The sequence below is a fragment of the Atractosteus spatula genome, chromosome 1 (genome assembly GCF_055471065.1).
Source record: "Atractosteus spatula isolate fAtrSpa1 chromosome 1, fAtrSpa1.hap1, whole genome shotgun sequence".
NCBI lineage: Eukaryota > Metazoa > Chordata > Actinopteri > Semionotiformes > Lepisosteidae > Atractosteus > Atractosteus spatula.
The window spans coordinates 11,093,355-11,116,271 of NC_142706.1; the positions used below are offsets into that span (position 1 = coordinate 11,093,355).

General features: G+C 41.5%; 1 protein-coding gene across 8 annotated transcripts in view; it reads left to right on the forward strand.

Annotated features, from left to right (window-relative positions):
* The window catches only part of rbm47 (RNA binding motif protein 47), a 59,624-nt gene extending 44,852 nt beyond the window's left edge, over positions 1 to 14,772 (forward strand). For 6 of the 8 annotated variants that reach the window (XM_088909888.1, XM_088910063.1, XM_088909807.1 and 3 more), the window contains 4 exons: positions 5,168 to 6,318; positions 8,032 to 8,241; positions 9,395 to 9,582; positions 10,217 to 14,772. In XM_088909888.1, the coding sequence (XP_088766014.1) occupies positions 5,168 to 6,318; positions 8,032 to 8,241; positions 9,395 to 9,582; positions 10,217 to 10,465 (1,798 nt within the window). In that variant the 3' untranslated portion in view covers positions 10,466 to 14,772. The remainder of the gene's footprint in view (positions 1 to 5,167; positions 6,319 to 8,031; positions 8,242 to 9,394; positions 9,583 to 10,216) is intronic. The other 2 variants (XM_088910146.1, XM_088910392.1) reach the window with 2 other exon arrangements.
* The last annotated feature ends 8,145 nt before the right edge of the window (positions 14,773 to 22,917 follow it).

A 22,917-nucleotide genomic window follows, 5' to 3' on the forward strand; every position in this document is an offset into this window, starting at 1 on the left:
GGATACATTTAAAGTTCTCACAGTTCCTGAAACTGCTGTTGAAGTGTTTCCTGGTTTTGGAGCCATAAGTTCTATGCAAAAAAAAAAACAGTTTCCTTATTTGCAGAGCCTGTGGATAAGTTTCACAATTCATTGCTGTGTTTTTATGTGTGTGTAAATACCTGGTAAGTATATAAATGTGTGTGAATAACTAGTGTATGTGTCAATACGTGTAAGTGTGTGTGAATACACAATTTATCTTGACATTGACATTTATGTTGCTTTACTGTATTACTGTTTTTTCCTTTACAACTGAAAGTATATCTCTTAATTTTAAGATTTTATTTTAACGCTTGGTTTGTAAAGCACTTTAACCTGCTATTTGTAGGAAAGGTGCTCTATAAATAAAGTTTATTATTACTATTATTATTATTATTATTATTATTATACAGTTAGTATAGAAGTGTGTGTATACCTACATGGCTACTGTGTAAATGTGCATGAATACCTAGTAACCTAGTAAGTGTGTGTACATACCTAGTAAGTGTATGTGTTGTAGTTTCTGAACAATCTCCCATTATTCCCTCACTTATGTTCCAGTACATTGTTTGTTTTTTTTGCAAGACTGTTGGTTCATGGAGTTTTTAATGAAAGTTTGAGTGGGGTGGTGGCGACAAAGTTGTGCTTCCCTTGTGCGCAGTGGCAGTATCGTAGCCTGTGAGGTGCAGCTGGTGCGTTATCATTGCTAGTTATTGCTAGCTGCTACTCATAACTCGTATTCATCCGTGACATCACTTCCTGAACAGCTCGAATTACATCAGCGATTACTACCCCTCTCTTTTTCGTGCGTCTGTCTCTCTGCGTCCCCCCTCCACCTCCTCTCCACTGTTGCAGCTACACCTTGGTTGACCCCCCACTCTGCATTTGGGTCTTATAACTTCTTTATTCTCCAGCCAGGTGGTTGACCCTCAGCCTAACTCCTCAATAAACATCCCTAAAGGCATTTGCGTGCGGGGTATTGTTATTCCTCATTAGAACATGTTGTCCCTTTGAATGCTTTGCCACTGCTTTGGATTCAAAAGGTGCTGCAGTGGCGCTGGGGCGCTATCTGTGTGGAGTTTTGTATGTTCTCCCTGTGTTCGCATGTGTTTCCCCCGGGTGCTCCCAGTTTACTCCCGCAGTCCAAATAACATACTGGTAGGTTAGTTGGCTTCTGGGAGAAACTTGCCCTAGGTGTGAGTGTGTGCCATTCCATCTAGGGTGTGTCTCACCTTGCCCCCATGGCTTGCTGGGATAGCTCTGGTTCCCCTGTTGGGAGTTGGAAGAAGCAATTAGAAATTGGATGGATGGATGGAAGATGCTACAATGACTCAGTGCTGGAAAAAGCCACACACACTCTGAGCCCAGGTTTCAAGAGGGGATGAGTCACATGCTGTTTTTACCAGCTCCCATCCTTCATCCACACAACCCCTTTTTTTTATCTCTTGGCTCTTGCCTCATCCCTTTCAGGAGCTGCAGACGGTGCAAGTTCCAGCTGATACGGTTATGCAAACGGCTCTTTCATCTGATGCGTGTAGGAGTGAGATATCTGTCCCGCTTCAGGTCACACAGGGTATTGTTGCCGTGGTGCTGTTACCAAGGTGCTAATCACAGCCAGGGGACTGTACCAACACAGGTGACGACATCATCTCCACAGCCGTCCTGAAGGTTAACAATGACATGCAGCCCTGATTGCATTTATCAGAACTGCACAGGGCTGATCTTTTACTTAGCTTCGCAGAAGAACAAATTACTTCTTTTACAAAGGTTTCTTTCATTTTAATCTTACAAGAAGCCTCCTCAAGGCACAATTTGAGATTTCCTGGACATGTGATGGGGTAATTGTCCTCTTCAGACTATGACACTCTGCCATTTCAGTTTCATTGCAGATGAAACAGTACCACAGTGCCCCTCCTGACAATAACTCCATGACAATAATGCATTTTGTAAAATCTCTAAAACTCCCAACTTTTGTGTGCTTTACTATTTGTATTTGTGCCAGTCTGTACCTTTTCTCCTCTGGTATTAAGTATTGAAATGTGGCATGGCAAGGCCATCAAGAAAATGAATCAGTCATCTGCTACTTTGTCAATTGTGCGTGATTCGCAGATACAGTGCTGATGTCATCACTCATCACATCAGTACCTTACCAACCTAATTTGTTTATTTTTTGGGAGATGGAATTCTAAATGCAATGAATTTCTGTTTGAAAGTATTCATCTTTTCGTTGCATTGAAAAAAAAAGTGTTGGGGGTGTTTTGTTTAATCAGCAGGACATTCTTGTGTAAATCAGGCTATGAAATCTAGCTAGAAAGGAATGAGACGAAGATTACAGGATGCATAACAAGTAGAAAACAGAGTTTAACATATCCTATCCGAAGCACTGAGCGCATTCATTCATGTATAAGTCATAATCAAATTATACTGGATATATAATAAAAGTTAAAATAAATATTAAAGGCCTTTTTTCAAAATAACTGAAAGAACAGAAGAGGATATAGTAACGTATATGGGAATTAATAGGAAACATTTTAAGGAAAGGGAAATGACTGGTACAGTATATTAAATGAAAGTCAGGTATTTTCAAAAGAAAAAATGGATAACATGTCTCAAGCTGAGGAACGCTGCATATTAAATAATATTAGAACAGAAGAGGCTAATGTGTTACAGGTAGTGGCAACACTTAAGATCAACAAATCTCTATGACCTGATGTGCATTCTGTTAATGATACAGTATACATTGGCAATTCATAAAACCCTTCCAACTGTCACTCAAGACAGGGGTAGTGCCCATTGACTGGAAAATTGCACAGATGTAGCTCCCATTCTTAAAAAGGCTGACAAAACCAAACTAATTATATATACAAGTATGTTTTCTACTACAGGCACATGGAAGTTATGTAAAGAAACAGAAACAATAATTAAAACTAGAGAATTGTCGGTATGTCAATATGATTCCAGGTGGATAACAAACTGAAAGGAATGTCTTTCACTGAAGGATGAAGGAACTGAATCTTATTTGACCTCAGTAGATAAGATTTTGATGAGAACTGCACTGATACAGGTATTCAACCTAATGAACCAACAGCAAAACACAATCCAGGGGACACGAGAACAAATTATAAGGACCTGCATTTAAAACTTAGTACTAGAGGCAGGTTTGACATAACGTGTTGTGGGGATCTGAAACAAGTTATCCTGTCACATTATTGAAGCAGACACATGATTTGTTTTCAAGGAATGTATGAATGAGATCCTCGGATCAGATAGGCACACCCAGTTGAGCCACATAGTCTCTTCTTGTTTGTAACTGTTCCTACCTTCTAACAACAGTTTCTTAAGCAGAAATGGGTGAGGCAATAATGACATCTGAATTGTCCTGAATCAGCTATTTAAGATAAAGTGTTGCCTAAGATCATAAATATTTTCCTGAAAGAGACAGTAAATCTTTTACAGATTCATCCTTTTAGTGTGAAAATGCTCCATCGTAAACCTTAGTGGTAAAAGCTATTAAATGTAAGTGCTTGGTTTGCGATTAAGCAGCTGACTGTACAAAACATACTATGGTGACTGTCACATGTTTGCTGATATTTGTCAGCTTTAGACCTTTTCGTGAGTGATAGGTTTTAGATGTGTGGTCTGGATTATAGGAATAAACCAAAACAGAGGTATTTTTAAAGGGTTTTATTACCCTACATACATAAAATGGAAAGGTCAATAATCATACCACATGGTTCCACACAATAAGTCTATAAAGTGATTTGAGATAAGAAAAGCTCAGGGGACATTTCAGATAAGGGAAATTTCTTCTACCAGTAGTATATCATAGAAGGCCAACATCTGAAAAACATTAATACAGAAACCTCAATATAAAAGAATTGGCATATAATTCTGTTCCACCCAGAGATACCTTCTCACCTAATAAAAACTGATTCTTGCAGTGTAATGGATTTGGCACTGAGCTCTTGTGAAGACTTGTTTTATCAACTCTGGGCAGTTACCTAAAACGTAGGAGAAAGAGATTAAACATTGATATAGTAAGTATATGCCTGTCAAGTGTTTGTATAACAGAAGGAACATTCTGCAGCATGCATGTTTTTGTGTTGAGTTCTAGCAGTATGAGCACTACATTATATCAGTAATTGACAAAATGGAATCTGTCTGCTCAGTGAAGTTTGTTTACCTTTGAAACCTACTTTGAAGGTCACACTATGACATCCTGCAGGTGAAATTCAATTTCTTTTCTATCGGGTTGCTGTTAATGCTACCTGTGAGGTAGCCCTACAGAACCTGCAGGATATGTGTGCTTGGAGAAAAGCTTTCCTTGAACAGAGTGCTTCACTAGAGCAGGCTGGGCCAGCTACAGAACAATGCAAAATACACACAGCTTTAAGTGTAAACCTTTGGATGATAGTCATTTAGTTATACTTTAAAATAAGCACTAATAAACACATAATGAATTCTGTATAAAGGCTCCTGGATTTCCAAACTGTTCCAACAACTGAAACAGCTGCCTACCTCACACACCAAGAACCCATTCAATCTGTTACTCCTTAATTGTCCACAATGCTGAACACCTGTTTAGTTTTCCGATAGATTTTTAGCCACGCTTTAAACATTGTATTTATGTAAGACATCAGACTAAGACCAAGCTTGCATAATGTCCTATCAGTAAGCTGTACAGGTAGTATGCAAGATAATAATATTTGGTAAATTAACTTTCAGTAACTTGACATTTTTGTATGTAGGGCTTTTCCTTTCCCCACTTTGATCTGTAAGCATGGTATTTCAAACTATTTGTAGCCTGTCGTGAATTAATTACTGTGTGTGCCTTTCAATTATATTCATTGGTAAAGGTTTAGGGCACCTCATTAGAAAGTGTTACCCAACCAACAGTATTCTGTATATGAAATCCCCCTCACTGGAATGTCAGCACTCATGTGTAGAGGCCAGCCTGCGAAGTGGTGACCGGCTCTGTCTGATCCCAGATTTAGCTTAAATTAGCTAGGTGATGTGTATTATCCCACAGGTACGCCATGACTTAGTGCCGCAGGTTATGGATGAGCCTTTTGTGGACTTTCTATTAGAAAAGGCTGCTGGACAACACCTTGTGACCTCCTTCCGTTTTCCCTCCCTGTTCTTTCTGCAGGCCTCAGAACAAATTGAATGGTTTTGGCATAATGACTGCTGAGGACTCCGCTGCCGCCATGAGTAACAGTTCCTCCAACAAGTCCGCGTGCAAGGTGCCGGAAGGGGTGGCGGGAGCCCCCAACGAGAGCGCCCTCCTGGCCCTGATGGAGCGCACGGGGTACGGCATGGTGCAAGAGAACGGACAGCGCAAATACGGCCCTCCCCCGGGCTGGGAGGGACCCTCCCCCCCGCGGGGCTGCGAGATCTTCGTGGGCAAGATCCCCCGGGACGTCTACGAGGACGAGCTGGTGCCCGTGTTCGAGTCCGTGGGGCGCATCTACGAAATGCGGCTGATGATGGACTTTGATGGCAAGAACCGGGGCTACGCCTTCGTCATGTACACGCAGAAGCACGAGGCCAAGCGGGCCGTCCGGGAGCTCAACAACTACGAGATCCGTCCCGGGAGGCTGCTGGGGGTGTGCAGCAGCGTGGACAACTGCCGGCTGTTCATCGGGGGCATCCCCAAGACGAAGAAGCGCGAGGAGATCCTGGAGGAGATCTCCAAGGTGACGGAAGGCGTCCTGGATGTGATCGTGTACGCGAGCGCGGCAGACAAAATGAAGAACCGGGGGTTCGCCTTCGTGGAGTACGAGAGCCACCGGGCCGCCGCCATGGCCCGGAGGAAACTCATGCCGGGCCGCATCCAGCTGTGGGGCCACCAGATCGCCGTGGACTGGGCCGAGCCGGAGATCGATGTGGACGAGGACGTCATGGAGACGGTCAAGATCCTGTACGTCCGGAACCTCATGATCGAGACCTCGGAGGAAACCATCCGGAAGATCTTCAGCCAGTTCAACCCGGGCTGTGTCGAGCGGGTGAAGAAAATCCGTGACTATGCCTTTGTGCACTTCACCAGCCGGGATGACGCCGTCAACGCCATGGACAAACTCAATGGATCAGAAGTGGAGGGGTCCTGCATTGAAGTCACTCTGGCCAAGCCGGTGGACAAGGAGCAATACACACGATACCAAAAAGCAGCAAAAGGTGTAACGCCAACGCAAGAGACCCCGCAAGCCAACTATGTTTACCAGTGCGACCCTTACACATTAGCCTACTACGGATACCCTTACAACGCGCTGATAGGACCCAACAGAGATTACTTTGTTAAAGGTTAGATTTCTTCTGTTTTAATTCTGTGTTTGGTGTTGCTTGTTTTTGTGGGATACCCTGAAACAACCACTCCTTGTACTAGAATAATATAACAGCTGTGTTACAGTCCAAGGTGAAGCTGATTTCTTTTCCAAGTTAGAAATCCCAATCATGTTTTTGAGGGAAAGTCTATTTTTGTGATGCCTTCTTTTAAAAGTGGTTTCTGATTTGTAATCAGCATGTTGATTCCTTGAAGCCTGGGAAAACCTTTCGAGCAACGAAACTCATGTTTTTAACTCTTTTCCCTTCAAAATAGCTCATTTTGACTTAATCAATAGGAAAATCAGTTTACTGTTTGTGTAAATTATTCCTTTTTAAATTGTGGTTCGGGCATTATCCAATTAATTAAAAGATATACACCTGATAGCAGTAACATCACCTATTTGATATTCAGTGCCTATGTAATCCGACCATGATTCAGCTGAACATCTTCAGCTCCTCTTCGGTTTTCCTTCTGCTGTTGTTTCCTTTGAGGTAACAGCATCTTAGTACTATGGGACATGTAAACAAAAGATCAAAGGTCATCTGAAATCTGTTTTCTTTTAGTAACCATATTTGTGAAAGAAAAAGTCCCCTACACACTATTAACTTTACAATGTTTACCATACTTTCAACATTTTGCAGAAAACAGAGCATATATACAGTATAATGACAACCAACGTTTTTTAACCTTTTTATCATTATTGTTTTCCTTAAGACCACAGCACAATCTGAATTGCTGTGCGTTATTCTAAAGTCCTTATAGGCACACAGTTGCTGCTAATTTACCTTAACCTAGAGCAAATTTTCCCATTCATAATGGCAAAAATAGATGCATAAACAAATGAAGTTTAAGCGGGGAGGTGCATCAGTGTGCAAGCTGCAGAGGAACAAGTAGAGTTTTTTTTACCCATTTAAAAGTAAGAAAGTAAAATGCATGGTAGGTCTCAGCAGTAATGTCAGACACAGAGTGTTATAACCATAGGTGAGTAGCTAAGTATCCAAGTGCAGTTATATATCTGTGTTTTGCTTCTGTGTCTCCACTTGCCTGCTCTGCAACCCATTGTGTGCACTCTCTGTGGTTCTGGTTAAATTAATACCCGTGTGGAGTAAACTAGCATAAAGATAACTCTCCGCTGAACAGTAGGTTCATAAAATATATCAGCACTGTACAGGCCATAAGGGCACAGAGCTTAATCAGAGGGATTCAGAGTCATGATATCTATTTGTTTCCTCCCTTTTAGTGTGTAAGACAAATTATTCAGCCCTAAGTATAAAGCATTACATACAGTATAATCTAAAGAGACAAAGTCTCAAGTTTTTTTCTTTAAATAAAAATGTTGCTTATTGACTCCTACCCTAAAGATGTGATTGCATTAGATGCAACACGTTCGTGCAGCAGGTTCTACCAAACGTCTGAACTATGATGTCCCAGAGACACGATAATCAGAAACGCTCCTGCTTAGCTGAGATTGAGCAAATTGCACAGAGTTCACACAACAGGACAGGGGGCAAGTGAGACAGGCCATTAGGGGAAGGCGCAGATGATGTAAGCTACCCCTGAAACTGAGGCATTTCCTTTCAATCAGGGAACTGAAAGTTCAGTATCACTACTGCACACACGATGACCCCCCCCCCGATTAGGAAGCGAGTGCTATGATTCTGAACACGTCCCTGTCTCGTTTGTATCTCAAGCAGGTACTGTAAGGGGCAGAGGGCGCGGGGCAGCTGGGAATAGGGCCCCAGGTCCCAGGGGCTCATACCTGGGGGGATACTCTGCAGGCCGTGGCATCTACAGCAGATACCATGAAGGGAAGGCCAAGCAACAGCAGGAGAAACCCTACGAGCTTGTTCCCAGCCTGGAACTGACCGCAGTCAACCCAGTGGGCATTAAACCTGGCACAAGTTAGTTGTGATCCATTATCTACCATTATCCCTTATCCATTAAGGAATCCATTAGCCTTTACTCAGACATCCATAACCTCTCTTTTTCTCCTGTTATGTGTCTGTTTTGATTTTGTCCTATATTTGATCTGTCCTCTGTGCTATCTCTCTCTGGCTAATATTGTTTTTTATTGATCTGGGAATCCTAGATGGGCTGATTGTCTTGCAGTGTTTCTGAGCCACTTTCGAATGCTTCCCTTGTAAATGGAATGGGTCTAGGTGGCACTAGCTTTCCATTCTGTCTCACTTAACCCAATTGTATGTGATCATGGGATTTCCATTTGGAATCACTCCTAGTACAAGCTTGGACTGTTGTTATCAGTATCCCCATACAAAACATGTGCTTCTGTCTTTTGGTCAACACCAGAATCAATTGACCTTTAAAGGGAATTAATTTTAGTATCTGTAGGAGGACTTGCTGTTTGCTCAGTGGTGTTTTTTTGCTGAATAATGGATTAACTCAAGGCTTATTTGTACACTGCTAAATGTATAAAGCTCACAGCAGTTGTTCTCAAAGCTGACTCATACTAATATGGCCATGTTTGGGTGATAACGTGAATTTTCCATTATGTCCTTTTTATTTGCATGTTTTGTCAACACTGAGACTTCTTAAAAATACATCCCATATGTCATCTAGATCTCAATTCATAATTGTCCTAATTCATTTTTCATCTCAATTAGACTGCACTGCTAAAGTAAGATTTATAGTTCAGATGTGAAGGATTGTGTATTCCTCACAATATGGGGATCCTCAAAACTAGCTGCAGACAGTTCCAGTAGGGTACTGCGTCAGCGTGCGTAGGCTGCATAGGAACAAGCTCCATTCCATGCTGAAAAAAGAAGAAAAGAAACACAACGTTTCGGCTGTGGAGCCTTCTTCGGGTGTCAAAAAAGAAACTATAGCTAGCGTACACCCGAAGAAGGCTCCACAGCCGAAACTTTGTGTTTTTCTTCTCTTTTCAGCATGGAATAAACCTTTACTTGTTCCTTAGCTGCAGACAGTTCTTGTAGTGGGCACCATTTGCAAAGCTTTATCGTTGAGTATACATACTACCTGCCACACTGTGGACCTGCTCTTTCTTGCCAACCTAATGTGGTGTCTGTGTGTTTCCAGTGGCTCTGCCCACACTAGGCGCCCAGTACCCAGTGTTCTCTGCAGGCCCAGCCACCAAGCTGATGGAGGACGGGAAGATACATGCAGTGGAGCACCTGATGAACCCCATAGCAGTCCAGCATGACCCCTCGGCGGCCCCCACCGCCGCCGCTGTCATGCCTGCTGTCTCCACGCCCCCCCCATTTCAGGTACGGACTCTTCCCAACCCTTTGACATGTGGAATGAATTGATGGAAATGATCACGGCACTGCTGCGGACCATTGCAATTGGCATTTGTGCTCCTTGCGAATCATGAAAGCAAATAGGTTTCCATTTCCCAGGCAGCCTAATGCAATCAGTAGCAGCTCCAAGGTTGTAAACAACAGGCAGACACTCTGGTTTTAGATCGAAATGTAAAACTTGGATCCAGTATCTCGCTACTACGTCAGGCCTTCCCACCCTGCAATGCAGGATGTTAACTGGCTGCAGAGAGAAAGGAGATTACCCATGAAACAAGAGAGTACAAATCCAGTATTTGCTTACACTTATACTGCTGGACCCACTAACACCTCTTCCAGCAGCAACCTTAGTTTTTCCCAGGAGGTCTTCCATCCAGGTGCTGACCAGGCTCACACCTGCTGAGCTTCAGTGGGCTGCCAGTTGTGAGCTTCAGGGTGATATGGCTGCTGGCTCTCTAGTAAATTTTCATAAGTGGAGTTTGAGGTTAGGGTTAGGGGTTAGGGGTTAGAGGAAGGGTTAGGGTTAGAATTATCATGTAAAGACCTGTGCACAGAGGAACCACAATGAAGTCCTCCACGTGTTTACTCATTCCCTCTCTCACAGGGCCGCCCCATCACCCCGGTGTACACGATGGCTCACAACATCCAGAGGATCCCCGCCACCACTCTGTACGGAGCGAGCTACGTACCCATCGCGGCGCCCGCATCCACCGCCACGCTGGCGGCCCTGCAGAAGAACGCCGCGGCCGCAGCCGCCGCCGCCGCCTACGGGGGCTACGCCAGCTACGTACCTCAGGCTTTCCCCACGGCCACCTTCCAGGTCCCCATCCACGATGTGTACCAGACGTACTGAAGACCCGCCCCCCAAAACACTGAAGGAACACTTTCGTATTTATGAAGAGCGAACTCCGCAGAGAATGTCCTTTTTTCGTCTGGTTTTTTTTTTTTTGGTTTTTAAAGAAGAGACTCCTGTTCAATGAAAAGAAAAAAAAATTGTGACGAAAATTAAAGTGAAAAAGTGAAGACTACTGAAGACTTAACGTGCTATTTGCCTTTACTCCTAAAGAAAAAAAGAGTTTAAAGCTATTGAAAAGAGTTATATTTTAAGGATTTTTCATGAGGTTAACCTATTGATATTCATATTCTATCTAGAAAATTTTAATAGAAACACTTTGAAATTGCTTTTATTAACTTCTAGGCATTAATATCTTCCGTCCATACGCATTTACGTCTGCAACTTTAAAAGAGGACGTTTATAGCTATGCATTTATTATTCTTATTATTGTTAATATTAATATTATTATTATTGTTATTCATGTTTGAGGTGTGTGTTAGATTTGATTTGTGTTTGAGAGCAAACGTAAAAGAAACAACTACAGACAGCAGCACCTGAAGACATGAACCTGTCCTGGAAAGCAGAAAACCAGTTTCTCCATCCTGCAGAAAACCACTGGTGATGCTTGCGAGCACTGGTGTGCCTTCACCTTGGGTATGCTCTTTATGATAAACAATGCATTCCAAAAACAAAATGAAAGGAAATACTTCCATTCTAGTTGTGCTACTCGTAACAGTTTTGGAGAGGAGAGGAGGAGGTTAAGAGCTCTGGAAATTCTGGCAACTCAGAAAAAGACCCAGGGAAGTTGGCACCAAATCATTTTGGGGATGGGCTACAGAGATCCTGTCATGTACTTACTGCATGCAAGCCAGGATTTACTGTATATCATTGTATCAGAGATAGATTAACCTTCTCCTTGGATAAGAAATGGAAATTTCTCAAAGGCCCTGTGAGCCTTATAACAGCAATAATAATAACAGCAAGTGCAATTCTAGAGAAATATTGCCTTTCATCTTGCGTGATTTAGACGCAATGTAATGTAGTACCTTCCAGTTTAAACTTCGCCAATCCAATATGACCCAATGGCTAAGGACAAGCTTCAGGTTGGCAAAAACATGGAGATTGAGAGGTAACAATTTGGATGGCAAGGAAGCTGACAAATTAAAAAAAAGTATTTACTTCACTTTTTACGTTGCCAAAAATGACTGGAAGATTATAAAGAATGGCTATTTACCTTGGCATAATGATTTCATCCTGACAGATTCCAAAACATTTTACATGCAGCCCCACTACGCAACAGCTCAGGGTGAGAAGTAGTGAACTGCACCCCCAATTGAATTAAGGGGTAACCTCGCGGCATCCAGGCTGTGCAAGGGCAGAGAGCACTTCAGCTAGGACACCTAGGTTCACACCTTATTCTTCCCAACAGCAATACAGTGTATGTAAACAGCAAAGGTGACTGCAGTAAATACTGTTGAGGTCAGCTTCCCAACAGGGATACTGTCATACAGATGAAGGATTTATATTAGCACTAAGTTTTCTTAATATATTTTGGTAGTTATAAAAATGTGAAATTGGTAAAATATATGTACATGTAGACCTTAGATTCTATCACTTTCATATAGATGGTGAGTTTAAAGTTTCTTCATGGTTTGCACTGCTTGTGACCCTAAACGTGTTCGCAGAATTAAGTACAAAATACAGAGGGGTTCATGCCACACACATCACCGGAGTTTGTAGAACTGCACAGTGGCTCAAGAAACATGTCAACTTAGGGGAGAAAAGCTTTTGTTTATTGAAATCCCTGCAGGCACAATGACATCTCTGACAGGTTTGTAAAATCCCAGACAAAGAAAAGCAAAAGGCTGCTCAAATTTGCCTCTGGTGAATGACCCTCTGGTGAAGACGTACTTTGTAACACCTACCTGTATTATTTCAGAATATCATGAAGTAAATTCATTATCACCTGAATGTGAATATACAAAATAAATTCAGGTCGGATTTGTTTTAACAGAATCGGTTATCAATTCATTGAATAAAAAGAGTATTGTCCACCTGGATTTAAAAACAAGCTGGATCAGAGGACAAAGCTTGTTTATTTTACCTTTTGGATTTATGGAATGCATATCTAGGTTTGCTGTTTGTGTTTTAACAAATGTCTTGGAAGGCGTTATCTTTGACAGACTTGGAAGTCACCAAAACAAAATTTCTGAGGGCTTGCTGGACTTATTATTTTTTAAGTGGAGATCGAAGCGGGCAAGCCCAGAATAGGAAGCTTACTCTTTGAAAGCAGAATACCCTGAGCCAGGATTAGACCCATCCACTGCATAGCTGCACCCAGATGCTGCTGGTGGGGCAGACACTCCATGCTGTACAAGCAAAATGGCTGCAAAGACACAATGATGACAAATACATTCAGTCTTTTTTTGTTTACCATTTGGGGTTGCCTTTCCTTTTAACTGATAAATATATATTTTATTCTATTCCAAGAAAAAACTTCTCCTCTTGCCCACAACTCGGATAGCTTTGACTAAACCGTATCTGAAATCATGAGTGGATGGGGTCTATTGATTGTTTTTCTGTATTTTTCTTATAAAGGCGCACTCCATTCTTGTGCAGTCTGCAGCAGGCTAGTACAAGACATCTGAAAATGTCATGCTAAATGAATCCAGTGAAAAATTTCCAAAGATATGTTTGAACACTTTGGCTAGCTTGTTTTGGCAGGAATGATGGTAAGTGAGAAGGACTTGAAATGGAAGTGCGCTCATACTGTTCTCTTCTGTGTAATGGTGTAATGTCTTGTATCTCATCTCATCTCAACCACAAACACAACCTGTGTGTTACTGGAGCGGGCTGTTTTTTTTTTCCAAGCGAGCAAAATATCTACCAAGAGGACTACTGAGAGCAAAATTAGTGGCCTGTTCTTCACTCATATAAGAGACTTTATTGCTTAGAGAAGTCTTGACTATTATGGTACAGATTGACCTGCTGTATGACACTGATGTTCTTCTGATTCCTCTGCTGGGATGGTAGTGTGTTTGCCCATATAATGGGTCTACTTTTTAGTCAGCAATACACTATCCACTCTTACAACAAACAAGTGACAGGCCAATAGTGGCAAACACAGAAAAGACTGCACATTATCTGTACACTCAAACTGGGCCATACTGTTAAAGCAATTTACTAAAAGCAAACCTTAATGCTACACAAATGGTAACTCAAAGCAATGCTTTTAACTTGAATTCCTTTTGCAGCTGTTATTTGATTTCTAATGCTCTTTTGTTTCACTTGTAATTTTTAAAACTTGTAAGCGAAGGGGGAAAGCAAGTCTTGGATTGTATGTTTTACCGGTGTTTTTTTATGTTGAATTGTTGTTTTTTTTTTAATTGTTTTGTTTAGGACAAGGCTAACATTTGTGTTTAAAGAAAGCCTTGGAAAACAGCCTCTGACATATCCCAGGACAAAACACTGTACCGACTGAGGGAATGAGGGCCTGTACAGAAACGTAAAATATGAAATATAAATAAGTGGTAAAACACAGGCATTGTTTAATGGTTGAGTGCCACATGTGAATCACCACTGTCTTGTACCAGTTTATTTCAATGTTACCTGAGAAGACAGAAATGTCAGAACAGGAACTTAGATCCTTATGCGGTGCTTATGGCCTGTTTAAAGGCTTTATAATAATGTACAGAAAATGCAGTAGTGTAACTAAGATGTGGTATTCCCCCTCCTAATGATTAAAGAAGTCAAATTGATTTTGCCATCTATCTGTGCAGTGTATGAAGCTAAACACTTCAAATTTAACTGGGGAGAGAGGACTGAAGAACATAATTGAGCTCATAAAGGATCTCAGCAATATTGCTCACAAAGATACGCATGTTGCTGAAGGGTTTATTAAAGAGGATACAATATTACTGTATTTTCCAGACATTTGATTTTCTGGTGCACAAAATGGAAGCACAGTCACCCTAATGTGGCTGAGAGCTTCACTGCTCAGATAATATGTAGATTCATTGAAGAGGAATGCTGGTTATAGAGCTAGCAGGTCTTCTATTCCAAACAACCTTGATTTCAACCATTTCATCTACACTACAGGAGTAGTATTGTAACTTGAAACATAGGTTCCTAGATACTTAAACGAACAAGATGTGCATAGTTTAAGAAAATAAAACATTGTAGTGTGCCTCATTGCCAAAATGTGCTTTACCTTTAGGCCTTATAACTATTGTTTTTTTTTATTTTAAAAGCTTATTCAGGATTGTTGTCTGTATAGTGGTAAGTTAGTCAATAAAGCATTTTAAAACTGCATGTGTGTATATTGTTTTTACAGCAGTGAGCTTTGTCATTTTTTTAGCTTTTTTATGTTGTCTTTGTTGACCCTTTGGCCAGCCTGAATGTGAACCGTCTTGTGTTTTTTTTTTAATTAGGTCTGCATGTTTGTGCTCATGGTTCACCTTTAAACAGGAAAGTCACTGCTTCAGCAGACATTTCAGTTACAGATACAGTAAATATGTAAGAGATATATGACAACATAGTTAAAAAGACATCTTGACTCATATTCAGTTTGCTCTGTGTTTTTGGTTCCTGGGAGTGTATTTATTCAAAGACCTGTCAAACAGTTTTTTACAATGATCGCAGTGAATCTGTTTCAACAGCAGTGGGTTCCAGCTCTGGAAGAGTCCTTTCAGCTCTCATACAGTCTTCAGGAGTGTTAGTTTGTAAATCACGGAAAATTAGTTATTGGAATATGTTTTTCTGTTGCACAACCACAGGCTGGACTTCAATGATGAAGAGAAAGGAAATGTAAAGAAACAAGGCTTTTTGGATATAATTAACAGTAGAGCAAAATTCCACGTATCAGGCTTGAAGCAGCTGTCGCATGACATTTACCAAAACGTTATCATCCACTTTCATTATGCAAAGGTTTTACTGACAGGAAAAATGATACCCGAGGCAAACGCACAGTGTAATAAGGAGTCAGGAAAACATCTTTACAATCAAAAAAGCATAAAAGAATAATAGAAACTTAGTAAATACTGTGATGATGCAAGAAAGAGACCATCTATAACTGAACTATTATTGTTGTTGAAAAATGCAGCGTGTTCATTTTGAAATAAAATGCTCTTGCCAGGACGAAATTCTAGAGAGGACGCACGTCCTCGTGAAACTGTGGCTGTCATTGACAATCGGGCTCCAGCAGAAATGTGTCTCGTTTCGCATCGTCATCAGCCTTAATGTAGTCACATCCTCCATTCTCCCAGTCTAATTGAACAGGACTTCAAAATGCCTTTCTCTCCGCCATTAATAAAATGTCTGAAGGAGTTCCAACAGTCTGCTTTTCCTACCTCTACTGAACACTATAACAGATTCATGCTATTCTTTCACAACAAAACACATTGCATTAATAACCGGTTGTTGACCTCATCCCATGCAGCCATAACAACTACACCCACTCCTGCTTTTATAGGCTTAGGCTTCTCTCAGTTTTAACTGCTGAGGATGAGATATACATATGACTGAGTTGGTGGCTATAATGCAAGCTACTGTACATCCTGTATCTTTTATCCTATTCCTACACCCCTAGTTCAAAGATAGCTTCCTTACCCAGTACCCATTCATTACTAACGTCATCATTGCATCCCTGAAATCTGATCTTGTACCTGTGCTCTCAGCGTCAACCTCTTTCACACCTGTGCTATGAAATGAGCCTTAGCCTCCTAGTATGTAGCAACTACCATCCTATTTCCAATTTGTTTAGCACAATTTTGGAACAGGCAGTGGCAATTAACAATCTAATCTTGTATGTCATGATCTCTGTAAAAACTTTCCATTTGGGATGTAGACAAAGACACCGCACTGAAACAGCCTTTGTTAATGTAGTTAATGATTTGCTGATGGCTTCTGTCTCTGGCTCATTTTATACTCACTCCTCCTAGATTTAAGTGCAGCTTTCGATACCCATGTCATCCTGTTGGATTGGCAAACTAAATATCAATCACATTGTGCAATAGCTAATATTTCAGTAATTTGGTCAAATACTAACAATGAGACAAGAAGATGAATATAAAGGTACAGGGTACTTAATATTTTAATATTTGGTGTTAACTTTCCTGGCTGAGGAAATGACAGTCCTAGCTGTAAGGTCATATCTGCCACAACCCTCGAGGAATGAGCCAGGGAGGCTGCTGTAAGAGTGAAGATGGGGTGGAGGAAGGAGTGCCAGATAAGATACGCGCAAAGGGTACTCAGCAAATGAGTATTCAAACATCAGACAGCAGAAAAGTGGGATTACAATTTGACTTTCCCCCAAATTTCTGTTTAACAATCAAAAAGTATTGTTTGATTTTTCTCCACCGGAAAAAAAATGTTTTGGTGTTTTAGCTACTGGCAGGGTATGCAATGGATATGGAAGACACTAATTACACTAATTGGAGGGCACCTTAGAATGGTGGCACCTTAGAATTGTCCTAGATGTTGCAGCAGACCTTGACCCATTGTGAAAATCTAAACTTTTCTTTATTTTTGTGTTTTGACTTTGCATTTGCAGGATTGCAAAAGCATCTGAGGCCTTAACTAATAGTGAAAGTAAAATTCACTTAATTTATTGACTTATTCTTGTATTTTGTGTTGTAACTATGTATTATATTTATTTGACACAATACAAAGCAAAAAACAACAGCAACTATCTTGTTTCTTACTAAATTTATATGTTCCAGGAAAGACTTACAAAATGGTGGGAAAAAATCACACAACATAGAGGACTGACAGAAATTCAATTTGGCGTCATCTCCTAAGATTAAAAAGAACAATGGCTCGCAGCCACCCTAATTCTGTTTTGTCCATCTGCATGTCTTTCATCTTTGACACTAGCTCAGTAAGAACTCTATCGAAAATCGATCCAACCCCAGCGCTATGTGCACTGCTGCGATGGACATGCAATCCTCACTGGAGGACGTTTCTTTAAAAGGTGAGGTCTGAGGTGTGTTGCAGTAATGCACATGGAATGTTTACCGCAGCCAATCGCTTCAGTCAGCATTGAGAGGCAGATACTGTACGTAGCAAAAAGAATAAAGAAATACTCATTGAGTCAATGAGAGCCACTCCTCCGGCCTTTGAAAGAGGTGCTGTCTCAAAGCCATACCCTCCCACATGCTTGTATCATTAGAACGGTTGCTAGGCAACCCCATGGCCCCGCCATACTGAAGTGACATCAGGTTTAACTGGATTCCCCAGGTGAATGAAACAGAAACAGTAAACTGTTTCAGCCCCCAGGCTTCCAGATATCAGGACATTAACAGCCTTTCCAATGACTAGTCACTGCTCAGCGTTCAGGAGGTGTGGCACTAATCCCAGGGCACTCTGGTTAGCCTGAAGTCAACGACCTGTTATCAGGTGAACTCAGGAAAGAGACCACAGCAGATCTGTAGTTATATGACATTTTAGTACCTTTATCCCCAAACCCTCTCTAAATCACCTACTAAGGATCAGATGGTTTCCATCTTCCTTTCTATTACATAATCATAATTGTAAAGATTAAATCGCTTCAGATGTAGGGTTCAATTTCCAAGTTATATTTATTCTCGTTCAGGAAAACACAATTAAATTAAAAATCACAATAATTCTCCTTTCACTTGCTCAAGATTTAATTTTTTTAAACCTATAGTACTGCACTCTTCAAACACGAAACAAAACAACACCCTCGTCACACCACAGATTCCAGTCCTGCCTATAGTAGCACTAAAGTGTCACTCTACATTTGAACACTGTATAGTACCAAAAGAGAAGCTCCATCTATGTCAAGAGGGAGCTTTCTGCGTCTCCGTCCAGCTGCCGTTCCCTGAACTGATACACAGTAATGTTATAAATGACAGTCCCACTGTCCCTATTGACCGTCTGTCCATCACCAGCTGTAAAATCGGAAGGAGTCTGTGAAAAACTTCACTTGTTCACCCCGCTGCCTCATCGCATGTTTATTTGTTTACCAACTGTGGGACTCCTGAAGATACGATTATATACATTTTAAGGCTTTAAGGATGTTATTACTGTAAATGAAACTCCAGGAGTGCTATGGGTTGGGTAGTGGTTAGCATCGTGTCACGAACCGCACGCAAACGTGCAAGCAAGCGCTCCCGCATTCTCACGAGCACTATCCATGCGTCAGTTAACACCGCACACTTTCCTCTTCAAACACCTCACTCTCCTCCGGGCCCTCCCTCACTATTGAGGTTTCCTCGTTGAGCTTCCCTACTACTTCCTATTCCAGAAGACCTGGAGTTCACGCTTCTGTCCTTGCTGGCTTGGACTCCTAGCAACCTTTCTCGACCACGACTTTGCCTTGCGTTTTGGGCTTGTTTGATACAGAACCGTAATAACATCCTGACCAGACGACACCGGAGACAGCTACGCACAGGGTCCTACCTGTAACTCCTGATGCACTGCTGCTTTGTAGCTGGGGGCCCTGTGTTCAGTTCCCGAGGTGCTGTCTCTGTATACTATTATCATTCTAATCTATTATTGGAGTTAGTATTTTAGTGGTTATCGAATAAGAATAACTGGTGTTTTGCTACTTTTGTTGTTGTTATGTGTTAATAAGAGAGATGTGAGAGTAACAATGGTCAGAAACGTGCAAGAAAGGTTTACAGACAACAAGAGGCACAAGCACCGACAGGCACAACGCAGTATCCCTTCTTAAAGGATTTGAATTTAAAAAAAATTAATAAACTTAAACTTAATGAACAAGCGATCTGAGCATTTATTGTCTGCTGAAGTGGTTATTGTTCCCATATCATCACGCAGCAGTATGTATATAGTATTGCGACATGAAGTAAGGTTCAGGATCTTGTATTGGTGGTGGTGGAGCAGTGGTTAGCATGCCTGTCTTGCTGCATGGGGGTGCTGAGTTCGCTTCTGGAACTGGGGTGGGCCCTGCTTGAAATGTGTACTGTGTGGGATTCCTCTGGGAACTCTAGTTTCAAAGACATACTTCTCGTGCCCATTGCTTGCTGAAGCTCTGGGTCCCCTGGTGACCATGAATTGGACGAAGCAGGTAGAAAATAAATGGATGGATTATCCATTAAATTCTGTAACTCTTAACAAATTATCTAATTTGTCCTCAGACTAAATTACCCATGGAAAAAAATTTACATTCACAAGTTAAATGTTAATGACTTCTGCAGCATCTTCTGCAAGCTCACAGGGTTAACAGGCTCCAGGAAGCTCTTGGTTCTCGAGTTTGTGGTCCAATCTGGCTAACTTTCATTCCGCACAACTCTGCGGCGCTGAAACCACACCTATCGTCTTCTGGAGAAAAGGGGGAAAATATTGGGATATGTGGGTCTGTGGATAAAAAAAAAATACTAAATGAAAGTGAAGTAGAAACTATAGATACAGACAGCATGCAAAATGTGTCATGTATATAGACTGTATTGACATCTTTCTGTATGACCACGATTAATTATACTTATTAAGTTATAGTTATTAAATTTTCAAATACCATAATCAAAAAAGTATTAATACTCATTTTCACACCGTAGCATTACTATTACAATTTTTAATGGTCACTATACATGGGGACATATTTTAAGAGTCTTGTAGACTAAGGATTGACTATTTTATTTCTGTATGTATTTCACTTCCATATATCCATTTACTAACCGCTTCTAGCGATTCATGGCCGCACGGAGTTGGAGTCTATCCCGGCAAGCAACGGGCGCAAGGTAGGGTGCACCCTGGCCGGAACGGCAGCCCATCGCTGGTACATTTAACCTCTTTATTTTTTAAACAAAGATAAAAAAATAAATCCGTTTTCCAAACTCTAATCTTTGGCCAATACTGACCTCTAGTGGATTATCTCCCTTCGGTTTCTGGATATTGATTTGCTTGAGTGAATAATCAACCGTTTACCGTCCTGCGGTTCAGGCACGCACGGGAAGTGGCGTTTCAATTGCAGAGTGGACTTCAAGGGTCCAGAAACCCCTTGAACTGGCTAGCTGATGATACGAATGGACAAAAACATCACGGCACTATTCCGCAATAATGATTGCGTTTTAACGACATATCATGGCGTATATAATTTAATGGCGAGCGCCTGTCTCAAACGTGCACACGCTCTCGTTGTCCCTTCAGTAGTACGAGACAGAAGGGGGCCGCGGACACTTCATTACGCGTGTTTTGGGAGTGCCCACATGTGGCCCTGTTAGGAGACTGGTCTTTTTTTGTCCACTGATCTATCTAGGCAAGCACGGTCCGTGCTCACAGCCAGTGCACTCGATGAATGTCGTACAGTGCGGCAGAAAACAAATCTGTTTGGCAGCGGCTGTGCACCTCATTGAAATGTTGAGTTCTTCCCAGCCGTCATCTTGGTTTTTCTAGACATTATATGGAAAAACGTTGAGGTGCAAACTGTGGAGGCGTTATGTGATGGGAAACGTGTAGCGCTGATAGGGTGAGGAGCGGATTGTGCTGGGTGGGCGGACTGTTTTGTTACGCCTATGTGATATTATGTTAAAAAACAAAAAGTGTTCAAAAAGAAAGGAAATTAGGGTATCAGTAGAAATAGACAATCTAAATCACGGTGAAGTAGAAGCGCTATAACATATTTCGAGGTAGTATCAACTCCCGAAGAACAGCTGACCTTTGTCAGAAGGGATTCAAGCGCCAATCCTGACTACAGATGAAAGTGTTATTTGGTTTTAAAGGCTCTATGTATAATTAAACTGCCTGCCCTAGTTTAGCATCTTCAATTGTTAAATGCCTGCTCCTTGCTCTAAGCTACAGTTTGCTGTACATGTTTTAGATAACTGCTAAAGTAAAGGCCCATTTTATTTCATTAATTTTTAATTGTGAAATGCCTTTAGCTTTACAGGCAGAAACACGCTAGCTACAGCCACACCAGCAGTTCAAAGAAGACTAATATAGCATGTATAGTATGTGGTATATACTATGTGCATTTAAAAAATCTACCTTGTGTTATATATATAAAGACTGTAGATGCTCATAAACACTACTCCTATCAGTTCTGTCCTGGTAATACAGTAGATGCTCTGGAGTGAAATCAGACAGCTCTGTCAATGGCTAAGTATCACATTGACAGCAGCCTTGATGCATGGAGAGACACTCCTCTTCTCCCCTCCTGAGTTCCTAATGTCTCCTGTCATGGAAACTCTACGACAGCAGCCCTCAAAAAGGGGCGAGGAAATACAAAGTGCGTGGTATTAACAGAGCCGAGGAAACGAGGAGGTAACGTTCGCTTGACTGTTTACGCCACCGGTGGCTTGCTGTCTCGTTTTCTCTCATTTTCCTCTGCTTCCGCGGTTCAAAGGCAGAGTGATTTTACCTGATACCGACAGCGTCGACACAGCTGCAGCGTGTCTTCATGCTGAAGAACGGTGCAACGCTAACGAGGGGGCACAAGTGGAAGCTACAGTAGGTGGAAGTGCATTTTGAAGCAGAAATAGGAGGAGCGTCTTTACGCAAAGGGTTGTGGAAGAGTGGAACAATCTGCTGGCTTCTTTCAATACACAGCTGGATAAGGTCCTCATTCAGTCCTCTATCTATTAATTAGCTACTAGCTACCAAACAGGCTACATGGCCCAAGGGCCTCTTTTCATTTGTAACCTTTCTTATGGTACTGTTGGTACTGCTGGGGCAGGGCAGTGGAGTAGATCTAACAACTTATAAAGACTTGTGACACGCGCACTTTGAGCAGGTTAGAGTTTAATTGGGTCCATTAAATCAGGAATGGTCAACCGTGGTGCTTGAGGGCTCAAGGGTTCATATTTTTATTTCAAATAATCTCTACGATGTTTTAGTTCTCAATTTACAGTACCTGCATATTCTGTGCAAACAAGGGTTTTCCAAAAGTTTTAAAAATGATGGTTTAAGGGTGACATATTAAATCATTATAATTATCCATAAAAGCTGCTGGATTGTGGCTCTCTAAGACGAAGGTTGGCCACCTTTGTTAAAGTTGTTACTTGAAATGTTGCAGAACATTAAAGACAGTGGTCATATTTAACAGGAGTGTTTATAAATACTGTAGGAAAACCCGCCCAAGGGACTCTCTGTTATCACACCATGCTGCAAATCTAGTGTATTGTATGCTGGGGTGGAATGTAATATTACAAATGAATAAAGCAAGGACCCTTTGAGAGCTGCTCTGGCTGGGTTGTTTAGTTTTTTAGTTACTTTAGTTACTCCACTGGTATAGCTGGCTTCAGGCATTGGTGTCTACCACTCAGGGCCAGCAGGGGGCGGCCTGCTCCAGTCTGCTGTGACATACTGGTTAGTGAGCTGAGCCCTGCTACAGTACAGCTGAAATTCATCAGCTGTTTGAAAAGGAAATTACCTTCACAAACAGAAGAACCTGTGCAGCTGCAGTTATATGAAGCCATATTTCAAAACTGTTTTTTGTTGTGTTTGAGTGGATTGGTTCTACTTATAACTGTTTACAGCCATATATTATAGTG